Source organism: Bubalus kerabau, chromosome X (assembly GCF_029407905.1).
Source record: "Bubalus kerabau isolate K-KA32 ecotype Philippines breed swamp buffalo chromosome X, PCC_UOA_SB_1v2, whole genome shotgun sequence".
NCBI classification, from domain to species: Eukaryota; Metazoa; Chordata; class Mammalia; order Artiodactyla; family Bovidae; genus Bubalus; species Bubalus kerabau.
The window spans coordinates 24,876,315-24,898,725 of NC_073647.1; the positions used below are offsets into that span (position 1 = coordinate 24,876,315).

The 22,411-nt window shown below is 38.1% G+C and overlaps 1 protein-coding gene across 5 annotated transcripts in view; it reads left to right on the forward strand.

The window, feature by feature from the left end:
* Window positions 1-892: 892 nt before the first annotated feature.
* LOC129640288 (transmembrane 9 superfamily member 2-like) overlaps window positions 893-22,411 on the forward strand; it is an 89,134-nt gene continuing 67,615 nt past the window's right edge. For 4 of the 5 annotated variants that reach the window (XM_055565506.1, XM_055565507.1, XM_055565510.1 and 1 more), the window contains exons 1-6: window positions 893-1,285; window positions 5,021-5,088; window positions 6,565-6,658; window positions 10,149-10,276; window positions 11,287-11,416; window positions 21,147-21,274. In XM_055565506.1, the coding sequence (XP_055421481.1) occupies window positions 1,097-1,285; window positions 5,021-5,088; window positions 6,565-6,658; window positions 10,149-10,276; window positions 11,287-11,416; window positions 21,147-21,274 (737 nt within the window). In that variant the 5' untranslated portion in view covers window positions 893-1,096. Of the gene's footprint in view, window positions 1,286-2,162; window positions 2,445-5,020; window positions 5,089-6,564; window positions 6,659-10,148; window positions 10,277-11,286; window positions 11,417-21,146; window positions 21,275-22,411 lie in introns of those variants that run through there. The other variant, XM_055565509.1, reaches the window with a different exon arrangement.

Genomic DNA, 22,411 nt, shown 5'->3' on the forward strand with positions numbered 1-22,411 from the left:
TCCAGTAGTCATGTATGGATGTGAGAGTTGGATTATAAAGAAAGCTGAGTGTGGAAGAATTGGTGCTTTTGAACTGTGGTGCTGGAGAAGACTCTTGCGAGCCCCTTGGACAGCAAGGAGATCAAACCAATCAATCCTAAAGGAAATCAACCCTGACTATTCATTGGAAGGACTGATGCTGAAGCTGAAACTTCAATACTTTGGTCATTTGATGTGAAGAGATGACTCATTGGAAAAGACCCTGATGCTGGGAAAGATTGAGGGCAGGAGTAGAAGGGGACGACAGAAGATGAGATGGTTGGATGGGATCACGGATTCAATGGACATGAACTTGAGCAAGCTCCGGGAGATAGGGGAGGCCAGAGGAGCCTGGTCTGCTGCAGTCCCTGGGCTTGCAGACTGGGATGTAACTTAGCGACTGAACAACAGTAACATGCAATGTACACTTACAGAACATCAGTTTTGGATTAGCTGCATTTCAATCCCGTAATAATAATCATAGTGGGCAACAAGGTCCAGGAATTTCCTGTCTTCTCCCTTCCATCCACCTGCAGCAAGACCTGAAGATGGCTGGGCGGCTTACCGCCCGGTAACCCTGCTACTCTGGTGCTGCGAGGCAAAGTCATGAGGATGCCAGACTCTGGGATGTTGGAAAGTTGAACTCTCTCAGACTTCATCCCCACCTCTGCAACCATTCCCCCAGCCTGCACCCTCCCTCCAGACTCTGCGAGGAGCCTCTGAAGGAGGCGCGCGAGAAGTCGCCCAAACCGCGGGAACGTGTTCCGCAGGGGATGCTGGGAGGGAGGGGAGGGGGTGATGCTGGGAGGGGGGGAGGGCGGGGGAAGAGGCAGCAGGACCATCACGCATGCGTACGGCGCGCGCGCGCGAGCTCATAAAGGCAGCCAGGTCGCGTAGCAACCGAGTTCCAAGCCAGTATCTCGCCTTAACAATTGGCCTTCCCCAGAGTGCTAAGTCTCACTAGCCGGTCTGGGCTTTCCTCTGTCCTTTCTGTTCTTATCTTTTCCGCTTCTTCTTTCCATTGGGTCCAATCACGCCCGCGGTGGGTGTGTCCCCAAGCGCAGAACCGGCTACTTAAATGAGTATCCGTTGTTTCTGCATGGGAACCTACCCCTGGAGCCTATGGCCCACCCTCCCCGGGCTCAGGGGGTTGCTGGTGCTGGGACTGATCCTGGGCCTTCAGACCGCCAGCTCCAACGCTTTATATCTTCCCGGGTTGGCGCCAGTCAGTTTCTGCGAAGTGAACGGAGAGACCAAGTACTGTAAGGTGAGGACTAGAGGGAGGAAGTGAGATGTGGGGGGAAGGCTTCGGGTTGGAGTATCAGGCACACCGGGGCCGACCAGTGCTGAGAGCTCTCCGAGTCTACCCGGAATGCCTAAGCCCCCTCTGTGGGTGTGTCTCAGGGTCTCGATCGCAGAGCCTCGCACTTGGCAGATCCGGATCTATCTTTTTCCCTTGATCCTCTTTCTCTCCCTCTCGGCTCAGCCCCTCCCCTCCGGTCCCCTCCCTCTCAGCTCAGCCCCTCCCTTCCCCTCTTCTCCTAGGTTCCGCCCTCCCTTTTGCCCCCGCCCTCCCCTTGGCCCCGCCCCTTCCTTATCTCGGTCCCCCTAGTTCCTGCTCCTGCTTGGTCCTGCCTACTCCATCACAGCCCCTCCCAAGTGGTTCCAACCTACCCCCCCATAGCTCCTCCCCGTTATAGCCCCTCCTTCGTCATAGCCCTTCCCCACCATAGCTCCTCCCCATCATAGCCCCTCCCCCGTCATAGCCCCTCCTTCGCCATAGCCCCTCCCCTCCATAGCTCTCCCTGTAATAGCCCCACCCCCGTCATAGCTCCTCCTGTCATAGCCCCTCCTTTGTCATAGCCCTTCCCCACCATAGCTCCTCCCCATCATAGCCCCTCCTCCGTCATAGCCCCTCCCCTCCATAGCTCCTCCCTGTAATAGCCCCTCCCCATCATAGCTCCTCCCATCATAGCCCCTCCTTCGTCATAGCCCCTCCCCTCCATAGCTCCTCCCCATCATAGCCCCTCCTTCGCATTAGCCCCTCCCCGTCATAGTCCTTCCCGTCATAGCCCCGCCCCTTCATAGCTCCTCCCCTCCCCCTCCGTCTAGGTGGTTCCTTCCTCTTCCGGTGTTCCTTCCTCTTCTGGTGGTTCCTTCCTCTTCCCCTACGTATAGTCTTCTCCCCCACTTCCCCTTCTTGTTGTCCCCTTTTTACAATCTGCCTTTCAAGACACACTTCTCACTTGATCTTATGTATAGTCACATCATGTGTGTGTCACTCCTCACTCCTGTGGTCTCAGACTTTTACCTGTTTAATTCTTGTTAATTCATGTTGGTTTCCCTTGGGCCCTCTCTGCAAAAAGCAAGATAATATTTACCTCTCAGACTTGTGAGAATAAACTGACAAAAACATCTGGCACATGGTAAGCTTTCAATAAGTGGTGACCATTATCATCATGAGTTTTCTTTAGCCAGAGATTTCTTGCTCAGTTCCTCTTCCACACGTCCCCCTGATAAATTTTGACTTCCTTTCTTGGCAGCCTTATTTTTTTAAACTAGAAACTCACTGTAAATTTTTTTTTGCAAATAATCCATTCAAAAAGTATTAATGAATAGTAAGACTTATTTTCTGATCTCAAGTTGCCAGTCAAGTGTGTGAGCAGTGTTTTGGTAGAAGGAACCGCAAAGGCTTTAGAGCGAAGAACAGTGCTAGGTGTGGCTTGACTACAGACTTAACAAATTGAAAGTTGGGGTTTTTAGAGACCAGGTCTTGGTGCAGCAAATTTGCATTTAAAACCTGGAGCTTGCCTTTTCCTGTGAGAAGTATTGATAGTAGTGTTTTGAGCCATCATCTTGCCAAATACAGTAAGTAAGAAATGTCATTATAAACTATTTTACACCTGCCTTTTCTCTGGTAATGCCTGGTCCTGTCTCTTTCTTCTTTATTTCAGCAGACTTCCTAGCAAAAATAATATAATCTTTAACCATATCAAATGTCTGGAATTTCTTTTTTGTAAGCTCTTTTTAGATTTACTTGCCTCCTTGAATGTGTTCTACTTTTGATTCTGAGATTGTACCTTCTTTCCTTTGGTGAGTCTCTCATTTTATGTTTAGCATGCCAAACTTCCCGAATTCAATAGTGTCCAGCCTCTTGATTTCCGATTGGTTGAAATCAGATAGTGTCCGGCCTCTTGATTTCAGATAGGCAGAAATTGCGTAGTGAGATGAGATGATTGGATGGCATCACAGACTCAGAGAACAGGAATTTGAGCAAACTCTGGGAGACAGTGAAGGACAGGGAAGCCTGGTGTGCTGCAATCCATGGAGTCCCAGAGATTCGGACACAACTGAGCGACTGAACAACAGTGCACATTTATACTTTGAATAAACTATATTTTTTTGAGGAGTTTTAGATTCGCAGCAGAATTGAGCAGAGAGTATATAGAGTTACCATATGCCTTGCCCCCCCCACCCCGCCCCCGACATGCATAGCCTCTCCCATTATTAACATCCCCAACCAGAGGTACATTTCTTACAGTTGGTGAACCTGCACTGAATAACATCATCACCTAAAGTCCATAGTTTACATTACAGTTTAATCTTAGTGTTGTACATCCTATGAGTTTGAACAAATGTATAGTGATGTGTATCCATCATTATAATATCATACAGGGTAATTTCATTACCCTAAAAATCCTCTATGTTCTCTGCTCACTCATCCTAATGTCTCTTTAACCCATGACAACCAGTGATGTATTTATTGTCTCTACACTTCTGCCTTTTCCAGAATGTCACATAGTTCAACTATGTAGCCTTTTCAGCTTGGCATCTTTCACACAGTAATATGATTAAAGTCGCTTTCATGTCTTTTCATAGTGGACTAGTTCATTTCTTTTTAGTGCTGAATAATATTCCATTGTCTAAATGTGCCACAGTGCATTTATCTATTCATCTACTAAAGGACACCTTGGTTGCTTCCAAATTTTGACAATGATGAATAAGCTGCCATAAACACTGTGTGTAAGTTTTTTGTATGGACATGTTTTCAAATGTTTTGAGTAAATACCAAGGAGCAAAATTCCTGGATCATGTGGTAAAATATATTTAGTTTTGTGAGAAACTGCTAAACTGTCTTCCAAAGTAGCCGTACCATTTTACATTCCCAACCAGGAGTGAATGAGAGTTCACATGCATTTTTGTTTACCAAAATAAAATCAGAGTATACATGTTAATGACAGCAACAGCCATAAGGAAAGAGACATAAAATCTTTACAAACAAGTTTATATTCTTTGGTAGAGTTGAGGGAGTGTGGGTAGTGGGGGTGTGAGTAGTCATCTCTTGCCATTCAGTTTTGGGGCAAATAACTTCTCATTTCAATTGATACTGAAGATGTCATAGAGTCAAAGCAAGTGCAATGGCTGATGCTCAAAATGACCCTGAGTCATCAAGGAAGGTTAAATTGTGATCATAATGTTCTGTTTAAGATAGGAAAGAGTGAAGTGTATTTTAGAATAATTATAAAAATAGTTAAAATAATGCAAAAAAAAGCACTTATGCAGGTAGCTTAATTATTTCAAGTTCTTGAGTTCCATGGATGCTAGGGTCCCTATGAAGCCTCTTAAAGCTGAATATGGAATTTGGTGAACGTGTGTGCTTTTCTGGGGAGATGGGCCATAGTTTTCATCATATTCTCAAAGGGTTCTATGATTTTAAAAAGTTAAGAATGGCTGAGGTATCTGAAAAATTCATATGTTCAGAGACCCTGATAATGCCAGATAAATGAAATGTTATGAATTTATCGCTATACTGTGTTAAAATTTATAACTGTACTGTGTTATAAATGTATTACACTACACTAAGTTATAAATTTATAAATATACAGTTATAAATTGGTGGGAGTAATAAACCCAATTACCTTTCAGTTACTTCATTATGTATTTTGCAAGTGCTACCTTATTTTACTTTGTATTATTAATGTTTCTTTTTTCCTTCTTGCAGTCATCAATAGAACTGTATGTAAACAGATTGGACTCAGTAGAGTCTGTGCTACCTTATGAATATAATACGTAAGTTATAAGTATTATAATTATATCTGATATAGTTGATATAATTGTGATTAATTTATATTCATTATATATTATATAATATATAATATACAATATATTTAATTTTATATATTATAGTATATAATATTATATATATTATAATATATTATAGCTATTATATATATTATATACTATATATACTATATATTATATACTACATATATTATATACTATAATATATAATATATATTATATTATATATATAATATATATATTATATTATATATTATATATATAATATAAAATATATATATAATATATAATATGCTACAATATATTATATGCTATAATATATATTATATTATATATAATATATATAATATATAATATTATATATAATATATAATAATATTATATATATAATATAATATATATAATATATAATATATAATATAAATAATATATAATATTATATATAAATTTTATATTAATTTATAATATAATACTGTTAAGATGTGCCTTCAGTTTTTAAAGTTAGTGAATGCAAGCCATGGGTATATTAAGAAATGTGGTAATATTATAATAAAGGTAACAGAAAAAATGATTAGAATAGAGAACTTTCAATGTAAGACAAATGCTTAAAAGATTAGGAAGTTTCCATTCTTGATTTTTCTTTATAAGAAAGGCAAATTATAAATTTGCTACACTTTGAACCTTGAAAAAATATCTTTGCAGTTGTACCTTATTTCTAAAACATCGAATAGGTAGGTTTCTACTAAGATTTTAATGGATGAAAGTGCTTAGTTTAGTAATGAGTAGTTATTACATATTGAAGATTAAGTATGATCATTCATTTGACAATAACAACAAATGATGCACTTCTTGGAAAAAAATGATCATAGTTTCCTTTGGTATTGCTTTACTGCCTCTAATTAAGCAGAAATAAAATCAGGTCTCATTTTCATTAAAATACCAGGTGTAAATGTAGGGTGTTAGTATGAGTATTAAAAATATTACTCAGGCCTACTATTTATTTTATCTTCTACGTAAACCATTTTACATTCAAATTCACTTAAAGGTAGTTGTGATTCTTTTCAGTTAGTAACCATTTGATTTGTGAATATGTGAGAATGTGTTTGGGGGCTTTTTTTTTTTTTAATTCCCTTTTGGTCAGAACTGATAATTACAGTTTCTAAATGTCTCAGGTTAGAATCAGTTCAGACTTTAAGCCATGATTTCCTTATTTGTGCTTACATGTCATTTGAAGTTTAACCCTAAAAATAGTGTTAGTTTCCTTCTGATTGTGATTACCTACATTACAAAAGTCAAGAGCAGTACCATGAGCATTTTGAATCATGAATTCATAATTATCAGAGGTTAAACAATTTAAAGAGAAATATAGAATCTACCATGAAAGGTGGAGCAGCTATATAAATGATCAGGACTGATTTCTTTGTTGAATTTTTTTTAACCTTACTTAAACTTTTCTTTTTTTAGATTTGATTTCTGTCATGACTTCAAAAAGCAAAGTCCTTCTGAAAATCTCGGACAAGTACTGTTTGGAGAAAGAATAACATCGTCTCCTTATGAGGTTATTCGGTTGATCTTATTTAAAATTTTATTTTGAAATGAATCTTCTCAGAACTGACTACATACAGAGTTGTCTGTCAGTATCCATGAGAAGTTGGTTCCAGGACCCACTGTGGATGCCAAAATCCACATATGCTCAAAGTCCCATAGTCAGTCCTCCATACAGGCAGGTTCTGCATCTGTAGATTGAACGAACCGTGGTTCACGTGTTGTTTTCCATCTGCCATCCACAGTTGGTTGAATACGTGGATGTCGAACCTTTATTGAAAAAAAATCCACATATAAGAATAGACCTGGGCAGTTCAAACTTGTAGTTGTTCAAGGGTCAACAGTCATACCAAAGAGTCTTTGCTTTAAAAGGAAAAGAAAAAGGAAAGGAGGTAGAATCTGGTGTTGCCAGAAGAACGCATTAATATAGTCGGCCCTCCAAATCCGAGGGTTCTGCATCTGAAGATTCAACCAACTGAGAATCAAAAATATTCAGGTAAAAAAATTCCAGAGTCCCCAAAAGCAAAATTAGAATTTACATGGTATTTACATTATGCTTAAAACTAGTTACACAGCATTTACATTGTATATTAAGTATTATAGGTAATCTAGAGATGATCTGAAGTATAGTTGACCCAGTGTGGGTCTACTTATACCCAGATTTTTTTTCCACTATATGATCTGTGGTTGGCTGAATCTGTGGATGTGGAATCTCATTCAGAGGAACCGTCTATGTGAAAGGCCACCTATAAGTTGTAGGTAGATTTTCAGCTTCAGGGAGGGTTGATCCCCTAACTTCTGCATTGTTCAAGGGTTACCTATATAGGGGAGGATGTGTATAAGTTATATGCGTATGCATGCATGCTAAGTCACCTCAGTTGTGTCAGACTCTTGGTGACCTTCTGGAGTGTAGCCCACCAGGCTCCTCTATCCATGGTGTTCTTCAGGCAAGAATACTGAAGTGGGTTGGCATGCCATCCTCCAGGGGATCTTCCTGACCCAGGAATGGAACCAGTGTCTTCTGTCTCCTGCATTGGCAGGCAGGTTCTTGACCACTAGCGCCACCTGGGAAGCCCCACATGTGTATACTCTACCATTTTATATCAGGGACTTGGGCAATGGTGGATTTTGGTATCTGTGGATCTTGATGTCTTCCACTTTGATATACTTCACTGGACTTCCCAGGTGGTACTAGTGGTAAGGAATCAGCATGACAATGCAGGAGAAGCAAGAGATGCGATTTTGATCCCTGGATTGGGAAGATCCCCTAGAGGAGGAAATGGCAACCCACTCCAGTATTTTGCCTGGAAAATCCCATGGACAGAGAAGCCTGGTGGGCTATAGTTCATGGGGTTGTAGAGAGTTAGACATGACTCAGAGGCTGAGCACAATGACATACTGTGGGATGACTCTATGCTCTTTAAGCTTTCTGCAGTAGTTGGTGGTTCCACACAATGATTTTGCCTTTCACATTTTATTTTTGCTTCATAAAGAGAAAAAGTTTAATTGTTTGTTCTTATATATTTTGGGTAGGGTGATATAAGTAGATATAACTGGACTCTCAGTGTCTATTGATATTGCCCTCAATATCTTAATAGATGTGAGGATAGAGTAAGGATGTTTTCATGAGCAGTTATGATTATAAAGGCACTAATTTTTTTTCTTCTTTTTTTCCCAACTTCATGGAAGTATAACTAAAGTACAATAAACTATACATATTAAAAGTGTATAATTTGATCCATATATGTGAAACCATCAGGCATTAACCTGTTTTACAACTTTTTATTTTGAAGTAATTACAGATTCACAGGAAATGACAAAAGAATGAACAGGGAGGTCTCATGTACGCTTTGCCCAGGTTTGCCCAATGGTAACATCTTGCACGTTAAAAGGAGAAGAGGATGGCAGAGGATGAGATGGTTAGATAGCATCAGTGACTCAATGGACATGAGTTTGAGTAAACTCTGGGAGATAGTGAAGTACAGGGAAGCCTGGAGTACTGCAGTCTGTGGGGTCACAAAGAATTGGACACGACTGAGTGACTGACAACAGCAACAACATCTTGTATAACTACACTATGAAAGCAAAACTATTAGACAATGCACAGAGCTTATTCAGATTTCACTAGTTTTACATGCATTTATTTGTGTGTGTGATGCAGATTTGTGTACCTACTACCACAGTCAATACATAGCATAGTTCTATCAGCACAAAGCTCCCTAAAGTTCTCCATTTACTGTTCTTTTTCTGTTTAGTTTTCAGAATTCTTTATGTATTCTAGTTATGATTCCTTTGTTGCAACAGTCATTTGCAAATAGTTTCTGCCTGTCTGTGACTTGTTTTTTTTTTTTTTACTTTTTATTAGGGTCTTTCATGAAGCAAATACTTTAAATTTTATGTGGTCCAATAATCAAGTTTTCCTTTTATGAATCATGCTTCTGGTGTCTAGTCTAAGAAGACTTTGTATAGCCTTCAGGCCTAAAAACTTTTTTCTATGCTTTCTTCTAGAAGTTTTTTTAATTTAGCTTTATATCTTTAAGTCTGTGATCCATTTTGAATTATTTTTTGTATAAGGTGTGAGGTTTGGGTTGAAATTTTTTTTCTTTCTTTTTTGGCCTGTAGGTGTGCAATTACTTCAGTACCATTTGCTGAAAAGACCTTTTCAGCAATTTCAATTCTTTCTCCACTACTTGCTTTTGCACCTTTGTAAACAAAGTCACTTGGGCCTAGTTGTGTAGGTGTAATTCCTAGGTTCTCTGTTGATCTGTTCCATTGGTCTGTGTGTCAGGCATTTGCTTTTTGATGATTAAAGTTGCACACACTCCCCCAATTGTACCATTGTACTAAAAGAAAAGTGCACCTTTTCAAGAAATGCTATGCTTTGCACTGAAGAAACATGACAGTTCAACTCAGTTTGGGGTTAATATTGTATGATTTCAGGATATCAGGTGTTGAATTTTCATTGTTTATTCTTGCTCATTGTTTTCTGATTAACAACACTAGCACTTCACCTTGCTCATCTCCAGTAGCCAGACTTTGTAAATAAGAGATTTCATATTAAAAGTTTCAAATATTTTCTTCTCATTTTTTGGTAACACTTTTATTAAGGGATCATTTGCATGCCGAATAATTCACCCACTCATAAGTGTCCATTTCAGTGCTTTTTAGTATATTCATAGAGTTCTATAACCATCACTACAACCAATTTTATTATAAATTTTAAGTGAAGTGTTCTAGATCAGGGTAATTTATAGAAAGCTGCAGTGGATTTTATACCCCACCTTATATAGTACTGAAGAAGGCAGGTTCTCTTGAAAGCAGTGTGTGTCTAGTTTAATTATTTCAGATGTGTACTGAAGTGTAGAGGAAATCGTGTTGAGAATCGTGGCATACTGAAATCTCTGAAGAAAAGTTTTATCTGTAAGATTAAGTGCTTACTTTGTGACATTTGGTTTGTACAACTTAGTCCAATCTCTTAATTTTTTAATTTTCTTTCCTAACAGTTTTCCTTTAACAAGTCAGAGACATGTGTGAAAGTTTGTATGAAATCTTATGACACAGCAAAGGAAGATCAAAAGAAAAAGCTGGATTTTTTGAAGAAAGGAATACAACTGAATTATCAACATCACTGGTAGGTTTGGCATCTGACATCGTATGACTTAAATTTTCTATTCCCTTCAGAAGCAGTTTTATAGGTTTTATTTACCTTTGGAGAAATGTATGTTGTGATAGTATAAATTAGTAGTTTTACTGTAAAGTAATTAACCAGTTTGCATTCTTTGAAAATATGCTGGCATTTGGGAATGGATTGGGGGAAATCTTGATTGGGGACTTAAAAATCATCTTCAAGGAAAGAGAACAGAGTGAAAAACAATGTTTGACAGTTGGTAAACTTGTGGGTGACTTCTTTATTTGCTAGATTTTATGTAGCATCCTTTTTATTTCTTATCTGAAAACAAATTTATGTATTAGTGCCTAGCATATGACAGGTGTTCAGTAAATAGTTGTTGAATGGGTAATGAGTGGAAGAATTAAAAAATTTTTTTTTCATTTTTTTTGGCCATGCCACACAGCATGTGGGATCTTAGTTCCCTGACCAGTGATTGAACCCAGGCCCTTGGCAGTGAAAGAGTGGAGTACTAACCACTGGACCACCAGAGAATTCCTTAAGTTCAGATTCTTAAAAAGATTAAGTATTGGAGTACAAATAAATTAATAAAAATAAATTGGAATGTAATTTCTTTACATGTTGTGTTAGTTTCTGCTGTACAATAGCATCAATCTGCTGTATGTATACATATACCTCTTGTTAAGCCCTCCCTCCTACCTCCTCCCCATAAGTTAAGATTTTTAATCAAAGCCAATCCACAAAAAATAGTATATAATTTCAGGTAGATGTTAAATAGATTTTAAAACTGCTTCTGGAGAATTCCTTGGCAGTCCAGTGGTTAAGACTCAGCACTTTCACCGCCATGGGCCTGGGTTCAATCCCTTGTTGGGGAACTAAGATCTTGCAAGCCATGTGGTGTGGCCAAAACAAAAATAAACAAGAATCTGAACTTAAATATATGTAAGATGATGTTAGTTTTGCTTGATATGAATTGCTTATTAAATCTTTTCCTTAAAAATATTTATATTTAGGATTATTGATAATATGCCAGTGGTATGGTGTCGTGATATAAATGGTGGGAATAAGTACTGTACAACAGGATTTCCAATAGGATGCTTTGTTTCCCAAAGTGGTGAATCCAGTGATGCTTGCTTCATGCATGTAAGTATTGAGAACTTACTATAGAAATATAAGAATGTTGCTTCATTTACAATTTGCTTTCTAGTTAATAGCCACTTAAAAAAGGTAAGTCTTTATATATATATAAATGAGATAAAAACTTTTAGATAAACTATTAAAAATATTTATATTTATTATAATCTAAAATAATCTACTAGGATTGGGATAACTTAAATTTCTAGAGTTGTACTAAACTAAATAATAAATTTATTAAATAGCTAGGTCATTTCCAAATAAAATAAGATTTTAAAACATTAATTACTAAACATTAACTTCCTCTTACGAAAAGTTTTTCTTACAGAAAAACTAAAGAGATTTTAATGTATTAATAAATATATAATGTATAATATATTTATATATAATAAATATATATTATAATATGATATAATATGGAGAAGGAAATGGCAACCCACTCCAGTGTTCTTGCCTGGAGAATCCCAGGGACAGGGGAGCCTGGTGGGCTGCCGTCTGTGGGGTCACACAGAGTCAGACACAACTGAAGTGACTTAGCAGCAGCAGCAGCAGCAGCATAGTCACTTAAACATGAATGGGACAGCTACTATTGTCTCCATTTTATGCTAGAGGTTGAGGATACAAAGACAAGTGGTCCCTTGCCCTCTAGAAGTTCATAGTCCTAAGTAGGAGATAGACTTGTGAGCAAACTGATGCAATAAAATGTTTTATGGTAGGAGACTAAGGAGCAAGGAGGATATAATTAAGGGAATGAAAAAGTATTTGTTAGACGAATGGGTGGGTGAGCATTTCTAGAAGGGAAATCAGTGTGAGATTGGTCAAGAGATTGGAAGTCTGAAATAGCATGCTGTGATTGAGGGACTGTGAGTAATTGGGTATATCTGCAGCATAAGGTTTGGAGTTTTGGGGATGCATGTAGAGATGAAGCTCAAAACAGGGGTAGGTAGAAGCCAATCATGGCAGGAGGTCCTATATACAGTGGTAAGGAAAGTCACATTAAATGCCTATTATGAGCCAGAAGCAATGTTATATCACCCTATACACAGTGCTTAATTTAATCCTTGAAACAGCCCTGTTGCTAGAATCTACTATTGCTGTTTTACAGATGATAAAATTCAATCTCAGAGACAGTAAGGGACATGACTAGGGGCAGACAGCTAGTAAGTGGGAGACATAGGACTCCAACTCAGATCTTTTTAGCTTGGAAGTCCTAATCACATGGTTTGAAATTTATCTTGCGGTTCTCAAACTGTTTTCTATTGGGTCCTAGGGTAACAGAAGTGTCTTGGGGCTGCCTTGGAGGCTGAATGGTCATGGAAGGGCAGCACTACTTAGAATCTTTCTTATATGGAGAGACTCAATGTGGATCAGCAATGGGCTGAAGGGGAAGGGAGAGAGAGGAGCGGAGGCTGCCTGCCAGGTTTCTGTTTTGGAGTCTAAATGATGGTATCCTTCATTGTTTCTTTCCAGAGAAAGGGGCTGTGCTTCTTGCATTTCAGTCATTCAGGGACCACCTTGGTGATTCGTGCTACAACTGAGGCACTTGTAATTATTATTTATCTGTAATTTTAAAAATTTCTTTAAAGTTTTATTGTTATGAATTTAGAAAGGAAAGTTATATTTGGTACTGCTAGTTATAATAGCTATAGCAAAAAGTATAGTGACCATGATATATAAAGCAATAGATATTTAATCTTTAATAGATTTCAGAGGTATTTTTTTAATATCAAAGGCTTAACATATCTAACAAGACTCATGGGGCCTGAGGTGTAGTTTGTATACATGTCTCAGGGATTCCAGCATATCAGAGCAGGCCACTAAAAGTCCTAGTTACATGAAAACTCCATCTCTTCTCCCATCTCCAGTAAAGACATCCTGGGAAAAAGGGGGCTTTTTTTTTTTTTACACAAACATTTGTAACAATTTATGTTAGCTAACATCTGCAAACAATGTAAATGCCGCTCAGCAGATGAGTAAATGAAGACGATATGGGGTATTCATTCCTTGTACAACAACTCAGCAATTAAAATGAGCAAACTGTTGACACATGCACAACATGGAGAGATCTCAAACTTGTACTAAGCGAAAGAAGCCAGAAATAAAATTTTACAGGTTGTATGATTTCATTTATGAGATATTACTAGCAAAGGTAAAGATATAAAGACAAATGGCTTTAGATCTGACAAGCATAAGGATTTGGAGTGAAATACAGAGAAGACCAAGGCCAGAAGCTCCAATTCTTGGAGCACAGAGAAATCACTCCGAGGTAAGAAAGTTGAGATAAATGGGATAGAGGTTAGAAGTAGTAACAAAATAATTGTTTTATTTTTCAAAAGTTTTTTTTTTTCCTTTAAAAAAAAACCTGTAATATAATTGCTTTATAAAAGCTATTGTTTTGTTAAGGACCTCAATAGTCATCTGGCTCAGTCTAGGAGACTTCTTAATACAATGCTCTGCAAAAGAAATGGCAAATATGTATTTATCTCTAATTTAACTTATAAAAACTTATTTAAAAGGAAATTATAGAAATTACAGGCTTAGTGTACATATATATTTTATTCATCTATTTTCAAGTACATAGAAAAGTAGAATACAGATTGTTTTTTCATCTACTACCTAAGATTGTCTCATATATCCCCAGTGATATATATTCTTCACAATGGTAAACATTGACATAGGGAATGTGGGAGGAAAAGCAGCAAATAGCAGAAGAGAGAAGTTAATGAATAGGAGAAATTTGGATAAATAAAGTCTGTGTTTGATACTCTAGATGAAATTCTATATGGAATGGTTCTTATTTTTGGCTGGGTCATGTAGTTTACAGGATCTTAGTTCCTTGACCAGAGATTGAACTATGGCCATGGCAGTGAAAGCGCCAAATCCTAACCACTAGACCACCAGGGAACTCTCCAAAGCATATGGACTTAATAAAAACCCTTTTTGTTAAAACAAACAAACAAACACAGATAACAGAAAACCACACAGAGCAGATATAAAGTTTAATGAACTATTATAAGGGGAACACCTTTGTAAATGTCAGCCAGATCAAGAAATTGAATTTGGTCAGCCTCCTCAGAAGGTATCCATGTATCCTACCCATTGAAACTCTGTTGCGTCCCTTAAAATAACCACAATCCTAACTTTTCACCCTAATCACTCCCTTGAGTTTCTTTTACAGTTTTATGACCCAAGTTTACATCTCTCAACACTATAGTTTAAACTTGAGCATTTTATATATCTTTTATCAATATTTTCTTGTGAAAGTGAAGTTGCTCAGTTGTGTCCTGACTCTTTGCGACCCCATGGACTGAGCATTCTCTTTTTGGGGGGAGCATTTTTAAACACACAGAAAAGCTGAATGAATTGTATAGTGGACACTCAGATACCCAGCGCTTAGATTCTATAATTAGCATCTTTGGATTTGATTTATCACAGATTTATACATTTGTCTATTCCTGTATCATTCATCCAAACAATGGTACATTTTCCTCTGTCCCTGTTTTCTTTGAAATTGATAGGTGGATCTAGTGGCTTGATTAGATTCAGGTTTGATCTCTTTGACAAGATAAGGTAGTGATGTGTTCTTTCATCAGGATGCACATAATGTCTCTTTTTAAAAATAGGTTTATTATTTAGAGCAGTTTTAGGTCAAAGAAAAATGAAATGGCAGGTACAGAGACTTCCCAGGTGCCTTCTGCCCTCACACATGCATAGCTTCCCTCATTATCAACATCACTCACCAGAATGTGGTACATTTGTTACAACTGATGAATCTTCATTGATACACAGTGAAGATATACATTATAGCACTATGTGATACACATTAATTAATGTGATACACATTTCACCTAAAGCCTGTAGTTTACATTAGGGTTCACTCTTGTGTGTATTTTATGGGTTTGGACAAATGTATAATGACATGTGTCCACTGTTATAATATCCTACAGAGTAGTTTCACTGCCCTAAAAGTCTTCTGTGCTCTGCTTGTTCATCCTCCTCCACCTGGTGTCTTTTGTTTCTTTCTTTTACTGTGATACCTGGATCCACTATTCCTTAGAGGATGCTGAGGCTTCAGAAACTGTAAACTTCCATCAACCAGGAAACAAAAACCTTTTCTCTTGCAGCGTCTAGGCAGCGCCCTCTACTGACAAAGCTTCTTTCAGTGCCAGCTTGCAAAGGAAACCTAGTTAAAATCCTCAAAGGGCCCAGATAATTTTCACAGAGGTCAAAGAGCATGAATTTGGCAATGAGAGGCAATAAATCAATAACTGGCACACCTTACACACATGCACTGATCAATACTCTGATGAAAGAGAGCCTTCGTTTATCTCCAGAAATCTCTGGGTAGCTCCCCTGTCTCTGGTATTCTGCCCCACAAAATCCAGCCCCCTTGGCCTCTCTGGACTTTGAACTTTGTCTTCCCAACTGGGGATATTGCGGGGCTTCCTTGGGTACCCCTTCCCTGCACCACAGCCTGGAAATTCACTCTGGGAAGGAAGCTTGAGGCTTCCCCTTCTCTAGGTGATCACTCTCTTAATGTTCTTTGTTGTCCAAGGTCTGAAAACCGTTTTCAGATATTTTAACCATTTGAAAAAATTGTTTAAGGTGAAAGAGTAAATCTAGTCTCGTGTTCTTCCATCATGTCTGGAGGAGGAGATTCCACTCACCTGTTTTCTTTTTGCATACATTTGCTTGGTGTGACTTTGCCTATCCTTTCAATTTAACTTTCCAGATCTCTTTTGGATGTGTCTCTTTTATACAACATGTTGGGTTTTGCTTCAGGGCATCTTCTGAAAATTCTTTTCCTCTTAATGGCTGAGTTAAATCCATTTACATGTATTGCTATGACATTTACTCTCAGTTCTGTTATATTACATTTTGTTTACTATTTTGATATTCCACATTTTATTGATTCTAAGACTCATGTTTCCCCATATTTTATCATTTATGAAATCAATATGTGTCTTCCAGTTGATGGCATGTTAAAGTTTAATTGGCAGTGTATTTTTTTAGCAGCACATAAAATGATATTTTGCAAATGGTGGCATTTTCAATTCCATGAAATATGATATTTCTTTGAAAAGTCTTTATGTGGTCTACATTTTATTGTTGTAATTCTTCTAATATTTAAGGTTTGAATTTCTGTTATAGTCTTTTCATTTCTACCTACTTCTTAGTCACTTTTTTTTTTTGGCCACACCATATGGTTTTCAGGATCTCAATTTCCTGACCAGAGACTGAACCAGGGCTGAGGCAGTGAAAGCTCAGAATCTTAGCCACTAGGCTACCAGGGACCTTCCAGTCACCTATTTCTTAGAGGGTGTTATACAGTTTCATGATTATGCATCTGGTTATGGATTTTTGTTTTGCTGTGTTTTTAATCGTGGTGTTAATTCCTTGAGTTTCCTGGATTGGTGCCTTTTATCAGTTCTGTAATTCTCAGCCATAGTCAGATATTTTCTTCTTTCCTTTTTAGACTCCAATTAAAGCTATGTTAAGTGTTTTTTTCTTCTCTACATGTCTTAACTTTTTTTCTGTATTTTCTATTTTTTTTCTGTACTGTGTTCTTCTGGTGTATCTTCTAGTCTATAAATTCTCTTTTCACATGTTCCTTCTTTTAAAATTTCAGTAATAATCTTTCTTATTTCTACAAGTTTTGTTGTTTTTCAAATCTGCTAGGTCATTATTTTATACTTATCTATTTTATGCACATGCTTTCACACTTGTGTTTGATGTCTTTGAAATATATTAAGTTTGGTTAATTTTAAATCTGCCTCTATCATTCCTGGATCTGAAATCTTTACAAATTTGTTTCTGCTAGTTCCCGCTCATGATTCCTTTTTTCCTTGTATGCTTCGTTATTTTGACTTCATATTCATTGTTCTCAAGTAGTATTTGTGGAGTTTGAGTCCTAGGGTCAAAGTACTTTCCTTCAGAGAGGATTTTCATTTACTTCCACATGGTGTCTTTGGGAAAGACCAGTCCGGGAACACCTTAAGGCAAATTCATAATTTAAACTTCCTGAGGCAACTTAGATGATGTGAATCCAGCCTGCAAATCTATGATTTTTTTTAAGGATAGTTTATTTCTCTCCCCCTACCCGCATGTGGTTCTGTTTATCTTTGAGGCCATCTTCCCAATAGTCCATTGGGACTATAGGAGTAGGCTCACTTCTGGCTCACCTTTATCCTGAGAATGTTGCTTTTGGAAGGGGTAGGTGGTCTCAGCTTAGTGTGCAGAGGGTTTCATATTAGCCTTCTCATCTGGGAGGGCCCTCCCTGAGCGCCCCCTTCCTCCTCCTTTGGAAGCTACCCAAACCGAAGTTCAGGTTTGCCCAAATTAGCAGGTGTCCTCAGGGCAAGAGCAGCATCAGTGCTTCCTTACCCAGCTGACCTCTCTGGCTTGCTGCTTCCCCTTAGAATTTGGCATTGGGACCTCCCTGGCAGTCCAGTGGTTAAGACTCTGGGTTTCCAATGCAAGGGGCATGGGTTTGATACCTGGTTCAAGGAACTAAAATCCTATATGCCACATGGCATGGCCAAAAAATTAATTAAAAAAATAAGAATAATAATAAAAAAAAGAATTTGGCATTGGTAGTTCCTTACTTTCTTGTCACCTCATGTTGCTTTTTTAAATTTTAAAGCCTGTTTTTTTAGAGCAGGTTTAGGTTCATAGTAAAATTGAGAGGAAGGTACAGAGATTTCCCATATACCCTCTGTGCCATACAGACATAACCTCCTCCATTCTCAGCATCCTCCACCAGAGTGGGACATTCATTACAACTGATGAGCCTGCATTGATGCATCACATGGTGACCACTTAAAGTCCATAGTTTACATTAGGGGTCAATGTGCTACATCCTATGCTCATGTTGCTTTTAAGGAGATATTTGTTATGTTTATCATTTGTGCTTTGCAGCAGGAGATTTGGCCCAAATAAGATGGGAATTGGAAATCTAGTTAAAGTTTTAAAGCATAATTTTAATATCTAGTAGGAAGGAATCTAACATTTAATGACTTCCTTATTCTGTGCCAAGTACTGTACTAGCTGTTTCCATATGATTTCTCACTTATTCCTCTTAATAATTTAATGAATTAAGTGATGGTAGCCCCATTTTATGGACTTCCTTGGTGGTTCAGTAGTAAAGAATCTGCCTGCAATGCAGGAGACCTGGGTTCGATCCCTGGGTTGGGCAGATTCCCTGGAGGAGGGCATGGAAACCCACTCTAGTACTCTTGCCTGGAGAATCCCCATGGACAGAGGAGCTACAGGTGGGCTACAGTCCGTAGTGTAGCAAAGAGTCGGACATGACTGAGCAACTAAGCAACAGCAGCCACAGCCCCATTTTACAGCTAAGAAAACCAAGGCCCAGAAAAATTGACATACAAAAGATTGTATGTGCAAAACATGAATTCCATCTCAATGTTGTTGCTGCTTTTTGGCCACACCATGCAGCTTGCAGGATCTTAGTTTCCCAACCAGGAACTGAACGCAGGCTATGGCAGTGAAAGCACTGAGTTTTAACCACTCGGCTGCCAGGGAATTCCCTCATGCCAATGTTTTTTTGATCCAAATTATGTTCTCTTTGCACCATCCCAAACTGCCTCTTGTATTTTTTGAACATCTATAGGATATTAGCTCTGAGAACATGTTTGAGAAGTGCCTGGCACATAGTAGATGTTCAAAAATATTTGTTGAATGAATGAATGAGTCATACAAAATTCCTAGCCTTGTGATCAAATGGGGAACACAATTTACTAGGGGATGTAAACATGTAAATACACCGACTACAATCTGATATGAGCTGAGTGCTGTGAGAGCACAGAATAAAGAATTCTTTTGTAGTAACATCAGCTTTTAAGTAGAGGCTATGGCAGCAGATGAGTCTGGAGAAGTAAGCAGGATTCAGATCCTGAAGGACCTTGTTACCATGTTATCTCTCAGATCCAGTACTTTATGCCTCATGGTAGTTGAAATGCTTTTCATGCGTTGATTTAATGCTTTCAGCACCCTGTAGTTCAGATGGTAAAGAATCTGCCTGCAATGCAGGAGACCCGGGTTCAATCCCCGAGTTGGGAAGATCCCCTGGAGAAGGGAATGACAACCCACTCCAGTATTCTTGTGTGGAGAATTCCATGGACAGACCATGGGGTCACAAAGTGTTGGACACGACTGAGCAACTAACACACACCCTGTTATGATGTCTACAGTAAAGGTGCAGAAATCAAGACACTGATTGGTTAAGCAACTTGGCCAACATCACACAGGCTGGTACATGCCATACCTGAGTCTTCAACCTTGGCAATTTGACTGTGGAGTCCACTTCTTTAACCCCTATGCTGTGCTGCTTCTGGGGCTTTCCTGGTAGCTTAGCCGGTAAAGAATCTGCCTACAATGCAGGGGACCCCAGTTCAATTCCTGGGTTGGGAAGACCCCCTGGAGAAAGAGGCTACCCACTCCAGAATTCTTGAGTTTCCCTGGCAGCTCAGATGGTGAAGAATCCACCTGCAATGCGGGAGACCTGAGTTCAGTCCCTGGGTGGGGAAGATCTGCTGGAGGAGGGCACGGCAACCCACTCCAGTATTCTTGCCTGGAGAATCCCCATGGACAGAGGAGCCTGGAGGGCTAGAGTCCGTGGGGTCACAAAGAGTTGGATGTGACTGAGTGACTAAGCACAGTGCTGCGTCTATTAGTGTATAGCATGGCCATACCTCCATACCAGTACGTGCAGATCTACTGTAGCTGCATTGTATTTCTCTGTATGGTTATATTATCTTTCATTTAACTGTACTGGGGGATAGTCCAACCCATCGTAAGTCTTATACAGAAGCTTCTCCCACATCCTTATGGAAAAATAATCGTTCATTCTCCCTTAACCACTTTTACCAGAAAAGAGCAGTCAGAAGTTTTCTTTCTTCTGAATTAGAGCAGTGGTTCTCAAAGTGTGTTCCAGGACCAGTAGCATCGGCACCACCTGGGAGCTTGTTAGACATATAGAATCTCAAGTCTCACCCTAGGCCCAGTGAGTCAGAATCTGCATTTTAACAAGATCCCTGGGTGATTTGAATAAACTTTCAAGTTTAAGAAGCATTGATGTAGAATAATTACCTACAGATATAGTTGTGGCTGTTAGGGAACGAACTAATGAGTACTTGACTGATAGAGTTTAATTCACTTTTTGATGCCTCTGTTTTATGCCTCTGATTATAAATGTAAATATACCCTCATTATACAAAATTTGGTAAGTACAGAAAAATCTAAAGAACCAGTGGAAAAATGAATGCCTGTAGTCTCACTACCCAGAGACACCACAGTTTGAATTCTGCAACACGTCTTCTATTTTTTCTTGTTTCCTTACTTTAACCATAAATAAAGGCCAAACTCTTGATATGCTTAAACTTTAAGTACCTATAACATTTTATTAGTTTATTTGCATTACTTCATATTTTTGTGTGGTTAAAACCAGCAATGTATGCATTTGTGAATTTTACATTTTCAATATTATTCCTTTGTAACAACTGTTTAAGACAATAGAATTAGGTAACATATTAATTTTAGGCCAGATGTTCAGGGCTGCACTTTTAATCTTATAAAAACACATTTACACTTCAGTATTCTTAATTTATGGCTTGGTTTTTTAGAACTAATATATCCCATTTTCATTCCATGCTCACAATTTATATTTTTGAGTTTATAGGAAACATTCAAACTTCTTTCAAATTTCTTTATATTTTTGCAGCCTGAATTCAACAAAACTAATACTTACTACATCTTCAACCATGTTGATATTACCATTACATATCACAGTGAAAATGAAGTAGATTGGTATGTTTCAAAATTGGTTTCTGCTAGACTTGAGCCCAAAAGGTAATTATAGAATATCTTTTAAATTAGTTCCATTAATTTAAAAATTAATTCAAAATGTAGAAGATCTCACCAGAATTTTAATTTTTAGGATATATGTGTGATATAACCTTAGACATAAAGTTTAAAAAATCAAATAGACAATTTTATTCCCTTTTACTTATAGTAAGCATGCGAGTAACATGTAGTGTGAGAAAGAACTGACAGATCTGGAAGAGAATAGCCTTATTGAGGGTGTCCTAACTCTTCTTTAGTTGCTGCCATATGACAGAGATTACGTTAAGGTTTGATTATGTTAAGGTTTGTGTTTGTTCAGAGGAGAATTCTAGTTACAGTGGAGTCTATTAGGCAGGTATCAGCTGGGTTTGAGGAAGAATCTGCTAGCAGTTAGAGCTCTCTAACAGTTGAATAAGCACTCTCAAGAAGTAGTGAGTAGTTAATCCCTAGATGTTTGTAGGAAGAGCCTAGATGACCCAGCTCTTAGAGATTTCATAATTAAGCACCCAGCGTAGTGTCTGGTCCCTAGTAAGTGAATACTTAATGAATTTCAAGGGCAGTTCTGCATTGGATAAGAGACTGGATAGGTGCAAATGATGTTCTAACTTCAAGATTCTTTGAAACTGTAGGATAAGATTGGTACTCTTCAATTAAAAGAGGGAGGAGAATCAAATCGAGATAGATATGGGTAAAATGTTACAAAATCTGATATATTAGGATGGAGGAAGTTATCCTTTGAGACTAAGGTGAAATATTAAAGGAGGTAAGTGTGGTATAGTTTTCTGAACACAGAACAAGGAATTTGGAAATTTGGATTTTAGTCTCATATCTGCTGGTTCCATTTTGGAAGTCAACCCTAAGTTCATCAAGATGCATCAGATTTCATTGTTTTTAAGTCTACTAGCCTATTTTATTTTAGCCAAGGTTGTTCCATCTGTCACAACTAATGACCAAAAGGTAAGAATAGTTAAAGAATGTACTGTACCAAGCTTTTGGCCCTGGGTACATTAACTTGATGTCTCACAGGCTCAATTTCCTCATCTACAAAAGGAGGGGACTGAATTTGGGGTTAGGGTTAATTTTAATATAGATGCTGAAGCTGAAACTCCAGTACTTTGGCCACCTCATGCAAAGAGTTGACTC